A 14,862-nucleotide genomic window follows, 5' to 3' on the forward strand; every position below is an offset into this window, starting at 1 on the left:
GTATCTCTTTGTAATGACCCATACTAACCGGGTTTCCTTTAGTTAAAGCAGTTGGAATAAATAAGTGTTTTGAGGTGGGGAAAAAAAAATATAATAATCCAGAGAAGAAAGGAATAAATGAGAGGGAAAAATTTCCAGATGGGCTGTTAAAATCACCTCCAAACGTGCTCGCTCTGAAACGTTTCCTTTGTAGCTGATAATGATTCCAAGAAACCTGATGCTATTATTTCCAAACGGTCCATCATAATCAGATGAAAATTTCCCTCGTTTCTGGTACAGCTAACGCATGCTGAGGCTTTACGTATCTCTGAGCTGACTGTGCTCAGTCCAAACCTGTTTTATGAAGAACTTCCATGTGGTGTGCATCAGGCCAAACATACTGCTGATAAAACTGTGTAGTAACTAACAGCTTTACTTGATTTAAATGTGCATAATCAATTCAGTTTTATGAGTCTCCATAAATCATTTTGAAATTTGATTTCCCCCCCCCTTCTAAGTGAAGGATTTCTATCACAAATGGGGGATTTATTTCTGATTGACATCAAAATGTTTACGCCTCAGTTAAAATGGAGAGATTATAAGAAGAAGAAACTTTGTGAACAGGATTTGATGTAAACGTTTACCACCGGAGAGGTTGCGCCTGCCGATTTAGGGAAGGAGTTAACTCATGGGACTATTCAGCCAATCAGAGTGTGGGCTCTGGTATCGATGTGTAAGTATTCTGCCAGAACTGAGAATAACACTTTAGGACATAAAAACATTCAGATTTGCACCATCTGTTGGCAATAAGAGGTTATGACTATATCAGGATCTGGCAAACGACCTGGTGGAAAGCACTTCCTTGCAGGTAACAGGTCAAAACCAAAGTGTCATTCTTTACTTAATTAGCCTGACTCACTATTTGTTTTGTTTGTTCCTCCAGCGACCTTTGGAGAAGCCGGACGGCCTGGATGTGTCTGACCAGAGTAAAGAGCACCCACAACACCTGTGTGAGAAATGTAAAGTCCTGGGCTACTACTGCCGCCGCGTGCAATAATCATCTCTACCCAGAGGGAAAGAACCTTCCCATCATAACTCATGTTATCTGCCTATTGACAAGCAGGTCTTCCCCTCTTATCCGCTCTGCTTCCAGACGGTAGCTCTAGTTTGCTCTTTTTATTTGACACCTTCCTTCTGTAAGATCAGGATCATTCATCTTGCACGCAAATTGTAAAACCATGTACTAGAAACCGCATTACTCCAAATGTGTATTTAACTCCAGCAAATTAACGTGTCGATGAATTAGCACCAAGCATGTATCGTATTGGTGTCACTGACGATATGTTTAGTGTCAATACCTCACCGTGGGGTTCGTTGGCTTTGTGTTTACAGAGATCTGCTTTCCTTTTTCCTGCCAAGTGAAGTATGCGATGTGGTGAACATTTTAGTCAGGGGGCTTCTAGCGATGGTAAAACAAAAAAAGAAGGCCTTCGACCGTTCGTTTTCGGGGTCAGCAGCACATCTTACTAACTGTGAATTAACTGAGGGATAAAGTGCCATACATCCCGAGCTTACATTTCACATATTTATTTCCTTTTTCTTCTAGTGTGCAATTTGAATTTTAACTGGGACATATGGAATATTTTTTTTTTCTGTTTGTGTATCACATTGTGTTACTGCGTCCATGTGTATTTAGGAACTACTGTAGGTTCAGTCGTATAGCGTCGCTCCTCAGATGGATTTTTGAAAATGTTGACAGAAGCGGTTTCACCGAACCCCTCTGGAGATTTTTCTTAGCTTTGCAAATTTGGAGATAGCTGTATTGAGCAGCAGCAGACGTTGGACAGATTACTGAAGCTTCAAATCAAAAGAAGAGTCGATCTATAGGACAAGTTTCTCTCTGAATATGATCTTGTTAAACAGTATTCTTTATAGCAGTGAAGTTCTTGCCATGCTTTATAAGTTTAAAAGTTAAACTGTCACACTAGCATTTGACAAGCCAGTAAAGGAATTGAAATGCATTGTAGTTATATCTTGTAGATATTTCCAAAGCCTTCACCATTGTGTCCAGTAGCTAACTGCTGAGTAGGGAGGCTATGCAGGAATCTAACGGTATGGCTCAGGGTATTTGAAGAGAGGTTTTGTTTAAAAGTTATGTGACGCTTGTTTGCGTTTTTATTTTTGCATAAATCCAAATTAGTTGAATCTATAGGCTGAAGCTAACCACTAGTCTGAGAGGGGCCAGCAGTTTGTAGGAAAAATGTCTGGTATGAACCTTTAAAATGCTATCTCTTGTACAGTGGGGGTTATCTGCACAGGAAATGGAGGTATGAGGCAGTGCACCACCAATGATCTTCCTGTGTGATTCAGGTACTGAAAATGCCACGTAGGGGTTTTCTTGCCAGGTCAACTTTGTGATAAAAAAAAATATATATATATATATATATATATATGTGCAATTTTATGTATTTTTGCACTGCCTTACTTTTCTGTCAGGTAAATTACTCTTGGTAAAAATTTGGCTTATTAATACTGCGCCAATTCACAAGAAATGTCTCCAGGCGATTCACAAAATCTTTTTTCAGTTCAATCACACTTACATTCCAATTGATCCTAGTTATCAAACAGTATTTTAAGCTCAGTTTATTATTCAGTGTGATGTCAAGAGGGGAAACCCAGCATCTAGTCTATGACTTGCAGCTTCCATGCCTCCTGGATGAGCTCGTAGCGACAGTAGACGATCACTTGCGTTGTTGTTGACTTCACAGCAATCCCTCATACCGAGCAATCATGTTGCAACAGGGGAGAGGAAAAATGGCCCTTTAATAGTAGCAGGAGAGGGAGATCGATTAGTTGATGGAAGCATTTTCTCAGCCGACGCCTTCCTCCAGGAAGGTACTACAGCGGAAGCAAAACCAGACAGAAACGGAAACGGACTAGATGTAGCTCCTACGGAGAAAAAAAAACAACACAGGAAACAAAAAGCTAACACTTGAAATGTGAGCAAATAATACAAATTATAGAGTAGAAGAAAGCACAGCATGATTTTATACAGGAAGATTATTGGTGCTCTGCCTCCTACTTTCATTATTTTCCTAATATTAAAAGTAATAACTGACTTTTGTGTAAAAGCAACCCAATGCAAACGATTTAAGGGTTTACAGGTTCATTAAGTAGTGCCTGCTTAAACTAAAAGTGTTGGATTTGGCAGTGGGCAGGAGCTGGTTTCTGATATTTAATCTTCCTGAGGTTTCAAAGATACAATTTCAGTACCAGAAAATGTTTCCATTATGCCGTTCATTCAGTTTAAATTTTTTATGTTGAGATTCAAAAGAGACTGCAGAAGTCACCAGCGTCTTCTTGGACAGCATGGAGCAATAAGTATCTTTATGCTCCCCCTCCCCCACATGTTACTGTGGACTGCCAGATGTGTGGCTGAAAGAAGGATACTAACCTTCCCAATTTTACTCCAAGAGTAAAATCATAAAGTCAAAAGGAAGTATAAGAACAGAAAAACTACTACTAAATCTTATGGGTGTTTTTAGAGTTTTTAAGTCTCTTAAAATAACTGTAAGCAAATGTAAAATATAAGATTATTATAGCAATAATTAGCAATATGTAAATTATTTAGCAGCAGTTAGAATAATTGTCATTCTCCTGTTATAAATTAATTAGACATTATATGCATTTTATATATATGTATTTTTTTATTTTTTTCATTTTTGTGTAAATACTGCGATACTCTAGTATTGTTACTCAAGCTTATCATACTGTGATAATCTAATACTGGCATGTGCCTTGTGTAGGATGGTAGCTGTTTGCTTTGGTCTTTGCTTTTCTTTTAGGAAGTTATCTACTGCTGGTAAGATGTTGGTTAATTATAACTTTTTAATGGAACCTCACTTTGAAAATCCTGACGTATCCGTTTTAAGATCAGAATAAGTGCAGAGATCATTTCTAAGTGGAGGAACTGAATTCAAACTCTGGCTTGCGAAAGGCAAAGCTGATAATTGTTATGTATACTGAAAGTGATGTAACACAGTCCGTTTTTCAGTGCCTTCTATCATAAGCTTTGTGACGTCGGGAGGTATTATCAAACTGTAGATCTGAAGAATTACAGAGGGACTTTTGTATTAGTTTCAAATGATTGGAATCTACCTTTCAAGGATTCTCTTCCATGCGAGTTGTGACCCCAGTTATATGTACTGTATCCGAATGCCTTTTAAACGCTGGTTGAGTATATTTTTATACCGTAACATGTACGTGCCTTCAAAAGATTTCAAGAGTGACGGGTGAGTGCCGTGGGCTCAGAGGTGGAACTGTGTATGTGCGAACTGTGATGTTCAGAAAGTCTGATGGAGGTTCAAGATGTGACAAAGGATGAGAAAAAGATTAAAGCCCCTCTATTAGCGGTTGAACTGGCATGGCGGGTGTTCGCTTCAGAGCAGTTTGCTGGACCAGCGTTTCCAGCTGGCAATAACAATCCCACTGTGGTCTGTTGTCATGGAATATCAACATAGATGTTATTTCTTTTTAGATCCTCACAACAGAACAAAATGCTTATAAAACTTTGGACCTCACGCTTTGTTTTGTTTCTCCTTATAATCTGTTGTGGTTGCATTTATCCTAGAAAATATTGCTTTTGTCAAAAAAAAAAAAAGGAAAAAAAAGCACAAAAAAACAAAAACACGTACACATTTACTTGCAGTATTTGGAGTCATACTGGTACATTGCTGTGTGTGTGGAAATGAAGCTAAATGCCAACTTTTCAGTTAAAAGGGCGCTCCAGGGATTTAGTCCACAAAGCTGAAAGGCTTAACACTAACAAAAGCAAATGTCTTATTCACTTTCAGTCTCTTGGAATAAACTCAAATTCCCACTAACTTGTTTTCCATATGGTCCCATAACATAATATTTTATAAACTACACTGCCTGTTAAAAGATGACATCACACCTGGCATTAACTTGTGTTTTTGGGGATGATTAAATCACATATGGAGAGCTGAAAGTACATCGACTCATGCCTGGCATAAATGTGATGTAATCTGATTTTCCTGCTAAATACAACTAGCTTAGAGGATATTTGTTTGCAAAGACCAGATGGTTTATTTTGTTTTTTTTAACCAGTTATAGGCTTTAGTGCATTTTCATTTCTCATCTGCTTGCAATGAAACAATTGGCACCTAATTGTAGCACAGAACTTGTTTCTTATCGAGTACTAAAGGCATCTGGCCATATGTCTACATAAAGACCACCTCTTATTGTGCCATTAACAGTAGGATCACGTTGCATTCACAGGACAGGTGTAAAGATCCCTTGTGATTTGATTTCCTGTGAACGCCATGTGGTGTCAATGGTCAAGATGCTAATATTAGAGATCTCCAACCTGTTGCTGATCATTTTCACCAATTCTGAGTTCTTTAAGAGCTGTACAAAATAAAACAGTGCTTTCCGCAATCGAAATAGAATGCAATGAAACATAAAACTAAATGACGTTCTCCAAAACCAAAGTTAGAGCACTGAAACTTACTATTTCTAACTGTAAACAACAGCCTCTTTGTGTGCATTTGATGTAAAAATGAATGGACTTTTAGCTGATTTCCAAAACAAAGCCAACACTTTCAACTCCAGTACACTTCATAACAGGCAAAACTGGATTCATCAAAGGGGAAAAAAAAACAAAGGAACCTAATTAAATATGTTTGGCTCCCTGTTATCTGCAAATGTCTCGCTCCCTGTTTTAAAGTAGCAGTCTGCAGGAGGAGGCAACGTGTCTCTATAGAAAGTTGCTTCTTTCTGGAATCTTCTCACAGCCTCTGTGCTTTACTTTAGATCACCTTAGCAATACCCGAACAGCTGAGTCTTCTTTCCTCCGTTACAACTTCCACACTGAAGAGTGTTGTCAGTGTAAACGGTTGACTTAGCTATGACACATTCACTGACGTGAAAAATGATCAGGTGTATAGTTTTTTTTAGGGATAAAGTCAGTCCTAGTCATGAGTTGTCTTCTTGATGCATTTCTGCTTAAAACTCAGAAGCCTTTTACTTGGCATTTTCAGATTAAGTGAGATTACGTGTCATTAGGACGCTGGTGACGTCATTTTCTCAGTCTTGAAAAGGTGTTACTTTTTCAAAACCTGAGAATGGGCTAACTTTATTTATTAAACTGGCGGAGTGCCCCTTTAAACAGAAGATTTGGGATTTTTTTTTGTTTTTTGAAATTTTTTTTTTTTCAGACTTCTTACAGTCATTCGTTAATGGGAACAATCCATTTGTCTTACTGTTAATGTTCTCCTTTTGCTTTGTTCAGTGACACTAACTGGTTTGCCAGGCTACATACCAATGATGCCTTATAAATTAACCTCATGAGTAACAGTGTTATTTGGTTCCACACAGAAACGGGACATAATGGTGCCATTATAAATGACATCTCTAGAATCAAATGACAGAAGACATTAAAAACAGAGAATGAACTTGTAGACTATTTTGAATTTTCTAGTACATCATCAGATCAGAATTTGCTTCTTTTTTTTGTTTTCTATGAATGAGATGTGTATTTTGGAAACATTGCTAGATGTTGAAATTTCTAAAGCAATCTGCAACTTATTTCCCTGACTAAGATGTTTTATGTATATATTTGATGGCCATGAGTTCCGATGTTTATCGATATATAGCTTTTTTTTTGTTTGTTTGTGTCTATGAAGAAGGGCCTATTGCTGAGAAATAATCAAAGCTGGGAAATCGTTTTTGTTTTTATTTTACACTCGTCTGGAGGAATATCCTGCAGAAATATTTATGGAAAGACTTTTTACAACACTTTTTGTATAGAATATGCAACAAAGTTTCACTAAGAAGGAAATATTGATGTCTACATAGAATGTTATTAGAGAAAAAGCTGGTACATAATTAATACCCTTTCTCATTTATAAGCCATTGTATTTTCCACGTGGTAGCAGTGATAAATAACCCACATTGCTATGCGACTAACCCGCCTTAAGGCCGTTTGTATTCTTTTTTGTAAACACTAATATGCAGATTCATTGTGTTAACATGCAGAGATTATGTTTTAGTTGTTTCTTATTTAGTGATGGATATTCACCACTGTATAAGCACATTAAACTGTGAGATGTAGTTTGCTTAAAGCAGCGACGACAGGAAACTGTTAGAAAAAAAAACAAAACAATTGTTTGTAGATTAGGACGTGCTATGCTTTTGTCAGGAAGGTGTGTTTGACAAAGAACTGTCCCGAGTTTGCATGTGCATGTGTTTGGATTTGGATGAAATATTACTTTGTGCAATTTACACTTATTTAAATCCTTTACAGTAGTTTTAACATTATCAGCAACTTTAGTCCTGAAGTATTTCATTTAACAGAAGTGTAGCCTCTATGATTAACACATATTTACTGAATGTAATGTGTTAATACTTAAATGTGGTCGAGCTGGAATGTTCTGTTTCTCTCTGTGCTGTGTGCGTGCGTGTGTGTGTGTGTGTGCGTGCGTGTGCGTGCGTGTGTGTGTATCTCTTGAGATGTTTGCAATGCAATATTGCAATAATGTTATGTTTGAATTGGACGGAACGCAGGCGAGAGGTGAATGATTTTTAAAAATTTTTTTTTTTTTTTGGGAAACATGGACCGGAGAGGTTTGGAGCGTCGGCTACAGGTCTGTTTTTCACGTCCATGAAACGGCATTCCAAAATGTGCCTTATTTGATAGATGGGAAAACATTTTAGTGCTTTGGAGCTGTTGAGAGCTTGATGAATAAAAGGCAAATTTATAACTGCTCAAAGTGTGTTTTGTTTTTATTTATCTTGTGTCGGTTTTCAGCCAATACCTCCTCATTGATTCCTGATGTCTCCAGTACAGTGTAGAAAAACTTTCTCACATTTTAGCATGTTGCAACAACAGATGAAAGTAGTTTAAAAGGAATTTATAAACTACCAATGGAGAGTGGTGCCATTTACTGTAGTTAGTGGAAAGGATACCTGAGTTCTCAGTTTGTTATTGTTTTTACAGATAAAAGACAAAAAGTGAGGTGTGCATTTGTATTTAACCCTCTGAGTTCATAGCTTAAAGGAGCGTCTTTGGAGGATGCCTCTACCAGTTTGCACATTCAGTGACTTTCTCCCACTATCCTTCCAGGCAAAACAGCTCTAGCTGCTCTTTTGCTTGACCATTTTAATCCTTTAATAGGTTTTGATTTAAAACCTGGTTCTAATGTTTGGGGTCATTGTCCTACGAGAAGGTTAACCTTCCCACTCAGTCTCAATTCTCTTCCTGGCTCTAGCAAGCTGTTCTTCCAGCGTTACTCAGTATTTTTGCTCCATCCACTTTCCCATCGACTCGGACCGGCTTCACTTCTGCTGGGAGACGAAAACTTCCCCAGAGCACGGTGATGTCACTGCCACTTTTTATTGCTAGAATAGTGTGTTCGGGGTAATGTGCGGTGTTGGTTTTCCTTCAAACAGCACAACGCATGTCATTTTTAGCACCTCCTGTATGTCTCTTGTAGAATACACGGTTTCTTACGGACCTTTAAACTGGGTTTCTTTTAGCTTTTGTTGTGTGTTGCCTGGTCTTACTGATGCCATTTGCTCCCTAATGACCTTCTGACCCCTTTACAGAAAAGCTGCATTTGTACTCGGATTCAATTAGCCACAGGTGGATGTTGGAAACTAACAAGGTTGTAAGCAATTGGCTGCACTGGATTTTATCAAGTGATATCAGAGTAAATGGTGTCTACACCCTCTTTCTAACACTTTACAGTAAAGCACTACTTTATGTTGGTCTATCACATAAAATCTCAATAAAACGCAGTGAAGTTTGTAGTTGCGATATAACTTAAAGGCCATAAATAGTTGTGCAAAAATCTGTTTTACAGTCGCTTCACTTCTGTCTTCGAAGGCTCTAGCGCCCACGCAGGACATAGATTACGGTGAAGAGGTTCCTAATGGATTATCCGTGGTAGTTGTGTTACGCAGTCGAGTGAGACATGTTTAAAACCCCTTTTTTTTAAAAAAGAAAAAAGAAAACATTCCGTGAAAGTGCTGAAAGATAGCAGACAACATAAAGCTGCCAGGCCTCGCATTTCAACACCCGGAGTCTGGCTGTGGATAGAAAACCCCCCAAAGACACATAAAAAAAGAAAAGAAAAAAAAAAAAAGGACACTCGCTGACACGGGTGCTGGGTGATAAATGCGAGTCGTTTCGCGGAGAAAGCGGCCGGTCCCAGCTGTCAAGACGTCATTGTTTAGCACGTGTGTCGAGAACAGCGCCGCTCTCCTCCGGGCTGAGCGTTCTTATTCACAATGTTGAGCCTGCGATCCAAATGGCTACAAACTAAGAGAGGGTGGAGACCCAAATTATACCAAGTTTGTTACAACATCTTTTAGCCCAAACAGAGCGTGAGCAGGAAAAAAAAAAAAAAAAGTCACTATGGCAACAATGTAATCTGAGAATTCAAACAAACGATGGAAGGTCAGGACACATGTGCTTTCATTTAGGGGCGAGAGCTTGCCTTTTCACGTCGCTTCATTATTTACTTTCATGAAGTATTAGGTTGATGAGCAGCACCACCCACTCTCAGGCTTTCGGGTTGGCCCGGGCCTCCTCCCCTCTTCCTTCTGCCTTTCGAATAGAGATCCTACGTGCAAATCTAAACACATCCTCAGGTTCCTCTGTGGTTCCAGAAAAACCAAATCACTTGCACCGACTGAACCCGGAGTACATATACCGTAGTTCTCATGTTCATCATCTGGTAACTGTATTCAAATCGGGGGGATGTCACATCCTGCTCCAAAGGACAGGAAGTCGGTTGTGCTGAAGTGAGAGTCTAAAAAAAGCAAGTGGAACGTTTTTTTTGGGTTTTTTTTTTTTTTTTTTCCTCGGGAAGCTTTAAAACCAGCAGGATCGGTGGCACAAGGGAGCACATGTCCTGTAATCAGACCGCAGCTTGTAACAATCTATAAAACAGCTTCTTAGTTGTGCATGAAAGTACAGAGTACGTCCTGCTTTTAAAATCTCATCTCTAAAAATAAGGAGACGTTGTAAAACGTCATTCAAGTAACACAACAACGGAGTTGAGCGAGTATGAAGAAGTGCATGGTGTGTGTAGCAGTTCAGTTATTGACAAGGTTTTGCAACAAAAGGCGAGGCCCTTCAGAAAACCTTTCCACCTCACAACCACTAGCTTTATGGATTCTATTGTATTTTATACGATAGAGGAAACACACATTAGTGCATAGCTGTGAAGTGGTAGAAAAAAATGTTTCACCCTTTTGTTTTTTCTACTAATGACAACCAGACATTTGTGGTATGCATTTGTTTTCAGTTCCTTTTACTTTGATATCCTTAACTAAAATCCAGTGCAACAGCCTAATTTAGTATTTAGAGTCTCAATATAAATAGTTGTAAAAAAAACAAAAAAACATTACTAAACATGCAGACAAGAGCAACAGAATGACCCAGTGACAGTCCAGACCTAAATCACATCGAGAATCTGTGGCAAGAAATGAAAGAAATGACATTCACAGTCGATCTCCTTCTGACCTGGCTGAGCTCGAGCTCATTTGCAAAGAAATGTGGGCAGAATTTTCAGACTCTGGATGTGAAAAGTTGCAAAGGCACATATCCTAAAAAAAAAATGGGCAACTGTTTTTTGCCGGAGAAAGCTGGTTCCACAAATACTTTTTTTAAAATACACAAATTTAAAAAAAAAAAAAAAAAAACACGATTATTCCCATCTGATTTTTCTTTCATTTCACAATTATGCAACACTCAGTGTTGGACTGTCACAGCAAATTCTCATAAAAAATGTGTAATGAGAAGCTAAAACATTCAAAAGCTCTTAGCTTTTGAAGGTACTGTAGAAGCCAAGCTTGAGTATTTTGTATGTAGTAATAACAAAAGATATTTGATCCTTCTTATCACACGGTAAGGAAAGTTAATAAAAGCTGTATTTGTCTGTATGGTCTTCAGGTGTTACTGTGTTTAGGGAAGCAATCTAAAGAAAGAAAGTGTAAGCCTATGGCATTAAAGCTTGACAGAGGCTGAGGAGGAAAAAAAAAGTAAAAATAACTAAAGAATAGGAAATTGTATTTCACTCTGACAAATCTGGGTGCTGCGTTTAAAAGCTGAGAGCTACAGGCTGGAGTCATTCAGTATCTCAGAACCCAGCTGTGACTGTGTGTGTGTGTGTGTGTGTGTGTGTGTGTGTGTGCGTGTATGTGTGTGTGTACGTGTGTGTGCGTGGGTGCATGGGTTCTTGGGTTAGTTGCACATCTGTGAAGTCCCCTCTTCCCCACACAATAATGCTAAGCTATATTCCATACACACGTTTTGGACCAATGCAGTCACTGTTCCCACGCAGGTGACATATTTGGGAAGGTTACATTTCAGCAGAACCTACATCGAAAGTATCCATAAGGAGAAGACCTTCAGTAGCTGAACAAGCTTCCTTCACACACTGACACATCTGCCTCGCCACAAACAAAACAACAGACGCAGATAGCTTGACTCTTACGCAACAGAAACCCCATACCAAGAGAAAATTGCAAAACATTTGTGATAGAAACAGGGTTCAAAAACACAGAGGATGTGGAAAAAAACCCCATCTGATTTTATTAAACGTATTGCATAGATAAGTCGGATTGTACAAAGTGTATTCTTAGTGTATTTTACTGAGCAGCACTCTCAGTAACAGGAATATGTCTCAATAGTACTTATTGCATTATTATATCAATAAAGTCTGTACACATTTCTAAATGTTCCTCACTTGAGATGAATCACATTGTTCCTGTTTTGACCAATATCTTGATTATTTCACATACAATGTTAAAGATAAATATCATTTTTAAACAAATCCTAATCATAGTGATCATAAACACAGAGAGCATAACTACTGCATTCAAGAGTAGCCTGTGCTTTTTATTTGATCTCTCCACAGTCAGTGATGACTATTGTCTTGAGCACTCCTCCATCGTGCAGACCAAAGGACTGCATCTTCATGACTGCATCCATGCCGTCCGTCACCTGCCCGAAGACCACGTGTTTTCCATCCAGCCTGCCAATTGAAACGCAACAGCTCAGCCCCGCAAAGACACACACTTGGATGCCACGGGATTCTGTGAAGACGTGCGAGTACCTACCACTCGGTTTTCGCTGTACAGATGAAGAACTGCGAGGCGTTCGTGTGAGGCCCCGAGTTCGCCATCGAAAGCGTCCCTGCGGAGATCGAAACACCAGTCGGAGCGTTGTCGCGCTCCAGAACACCTCTTTTACTTTGCCCCTTATCCGAGGACATTAAGGCCTCACTGAAGCACATGATAAAAGTCAAGAAATGTGTGAGGAAACAAAAGAGGCCTGTTTTTCTTCCCCCACAACTTACGCAATTTCTAATCGCACAACAGAACGAGCCCTGAAAAAAATAAACTCCATGTGAAAAAAAAAAAAAAAAATGTTGATCTGAGAAAATAAATTATTTTGATTTGTGCATGTTGGCTCATTGAAAAGTAGGTCATTCACATCAGGATTGCAAAATCTATATGACCAGAAGTTTGTATGGCTTCATGAGCTTAAGAACTGCCATCTAGTGGAGAGGAGCAGTAAGTTCATCATATATATATATATATTATTGCCGAATAATAATTGCATTTATGGGAACTGTCAGTCTAACTTTGAACAATATCACAGCAGTAAAATGACGTTTAAGAGTCCTAGATGACTGCCTTTTAACTGTTGACTCAGCCAAGTCTGCTGTATTTAATTATTGTATTGCCTTCTGGTTTCATCTTTAGAAGGGAATCTGTTCTTTTCACTGCTTTGCTGGTGATATTCACAACCGTTTACATATAAACCTGATAATAAGCTACTTTTTAAAAGTGTTTATATATATATATTTTTTAATATTAAATTATGGCAAAAATTTTTGTTATGTTCGTCTCACTGAAAACAAAACTGAAATCTTTTTGTATGGGAGGCCACGCTATATTCTAGAGGCTCCTTATAGTCTTTCCCATGTGAAGGACCTTAGGTGTAATTCTCGACGGTTCTTTTAAACATCAACACAACAAACAAACTTTCCCCAGTCAGTCTTCTAGTCACGTTAAAGTTCTGTTTGGGTCCCAGAAATTTGGAGAAAATCTTTATCACAACTATGCGGACTGATCTAACTCTGCGTACAGGCATCACTCAGTCATCGTCTGCAGCTGGTGCAGAATGTGGCGTCATCTTAACTTATCACAGGAACTTGGGAGTGGGGGCGTACAACTCCAGAGTTGGCTTCACTCCACTGGCTTCCTATTCAGTGTGGAAATGCCAAAGATTTTAATTTTAACTTATAAGGTGCCTAACGGTCTGACTGCGTCGGGTCTTTTACGTTGCCAACTTTAATGTAGAACACTGAGGGCTGATAAAAAACAACACTTTAAGTTGTTTTTTTTAACAGTATAGGTCTCAGATGTCTTCTGTCCTGCCACTTTTAGATGTGTCTCTGATGGCATTAGCAGGACTCTGGGGAACTGGACGGCACCGAGAAGCTAATTCAGTCATATGATTCAGGTGTGTTGGACCAATTGGAACATCTAAAAGTTGCAGGACAGTATCCATCAAGCCCTGGAGTTTTACACCCCTTTTATAGTTGATCACACCTCTTCTGTTACTATTCCTATGTTGTGAAGCGGCTTGCCTTTTCTGGTCCCTGTCTTTCAACTTGAGCATAGATTGGTGACATGACTTTATATATACACCTTTGTTTGTATTTTTGTTTTATCTCAGCTACATTTTATTGTCTTCTGAAATTGACTAGTTAATTTAACACTTTTATTTCTTTAGTTGTTATATAAATAAAGTTGATATTGACCATAAAACCAAAACCCAGGCGTGAGAAACCTGGAACAGAGGGGGTTTGTTAGAAGATTAACGATAAGTTAAGACAATGTACTTCCGACCGATGGGCAGAGAACCACAAAAAAGTGGTTTACCACTTCAAGATTTAAAAAAAAAAATTTTTAATCCGTGTTTATTAATGATGTGAAATAAAAACGTGATAGCAAAATGTGCTGACTTATACCTGGACGGGTGTGTTTTAACTTGAAGTTCTCATCTTTGAATGTTTTTCCAAATATAGACTTGCCTCCTGTGCCATTGTTGTTGGTGATATCTCCTCCCTGTGACAGAAAACACAGAGAATGGTCACCGCTCTGCAATTAAAAAAACAAACAAAAAAAAAAACATCACTTTGCATCATTTTGTCTCTTTTAAAAAAACCTGACCTGACACATGAAGTCAGGGATGATCCTGTGAAACCTGCAGCCTCTGTATCCAAAGCCATGTTCTCCTGTGCACAGGGATCTGAAATTTTCTATTCACAATTAAATTTGCATTAGAGTTATAACAAATAGATTTTTTTTTTTTTTTGCATGTTTATTTAAAATTATACCTGCAGTCTTCGGCACTACATCCGCGTTCAGCTGCCAGATAACACAGACAAATGCGTTAATATGAGTTATGAGAGTGGAATCGATGTCTATGTCAGAGAGGCTAGTGTGCTAACTGGAGCTGCTACCTCAATGATTACTTTTCCAAGAGGTTCGCCGTCGGCCTCAATGTCCAGAAACACGACGGGGTTCTTGACGGGACCTGAGGAGACCAGCCTGGCAGCAGCGAGACCCAGCGGGCCGTACCGCAGGCGGTTTTTAATTTGTAACATACTCACTGAAAACAATGCAGAGGAACTACCAGCTGCTTCTATGGTTGTGGGTGCTAGTGCTGTTTACATGTGACGTCACAAAAAGGAGGCAGACCTGCCGCAGAGTGAAACAGCGACACCACGAGGAAGGAAGTAAAATGACAAGACCAACTTTATTTTGTTACCTCTTATTTGC

The 14,862-nt window shown here is 38.8% G+C and overlaps 2 protein-coding genes across 2 annotated transcripts in view; one reads left to right on the plus strand and one right to left on the minus strand.

Moving 5' to 3' along the window:
* The window catches only part of zcchc24 (zinc finger, CCHC domain containing 24), a 47,613-nt gene extending 39,848 nt beyond the window's left edge, over positions 1-7,765 (plus strand). The window contains exon 4 of the mRNA XM_008429477.2: positions 923-7,765. Within this exon, the coding sequence (XP_008427699.1) occupies positions 923-1,036 (114 nt within the window). The 3' untranslated portion in view covers positions 1,037-7,765. The remainder of the gene's footprint in view (positions 1-922) is intronic.
* Positions 7,766-11,572: 3,807 nt separating this feature from the next.
* On the minus strand, positions 11,573-14,823 carry ppifa (peptidylprolyl isomerase Fa). The gene is made up of 6 exons (XM_008429476.2): positions 14,544-14,823; positions 14,418-14,448; positions 14,251-14,339; positions 14,049-14,145; positions 12,127-12,202; positions 11,573-12,041 (listed from the first exon to the last, which is right to left on the minus strand). The coding sequence occupies exons 1-6, from the start codon at positions 14,685-14,687 to the stop codon at positions 11,906-11,908; spliced, it is 573 nt and encodes a 190-aa protein (XP_008427698.1). The 5' UTR covers positions 14,688-14,823; the 3' UTR covers positions 11,573-11,905.
* Positions 14,824-14,862: the final 39 nt, after the last annotated feature.

Source organism: Poecilia reticulata, linkage group LG15, assembly GCF_000633615.1.
Source record: "Poecilia reticulata strain Guanapo linkage group LG15, Guppy_female_1.0+MT, whole genome shotgun sequence".
NCBI classification, from domain to species: Eukaryota; Metazoa; Chordata; class Actinopteri; order Cyprinodontiformes; family Poeciliidae; genus Poecilia; species Poecilia reticulata.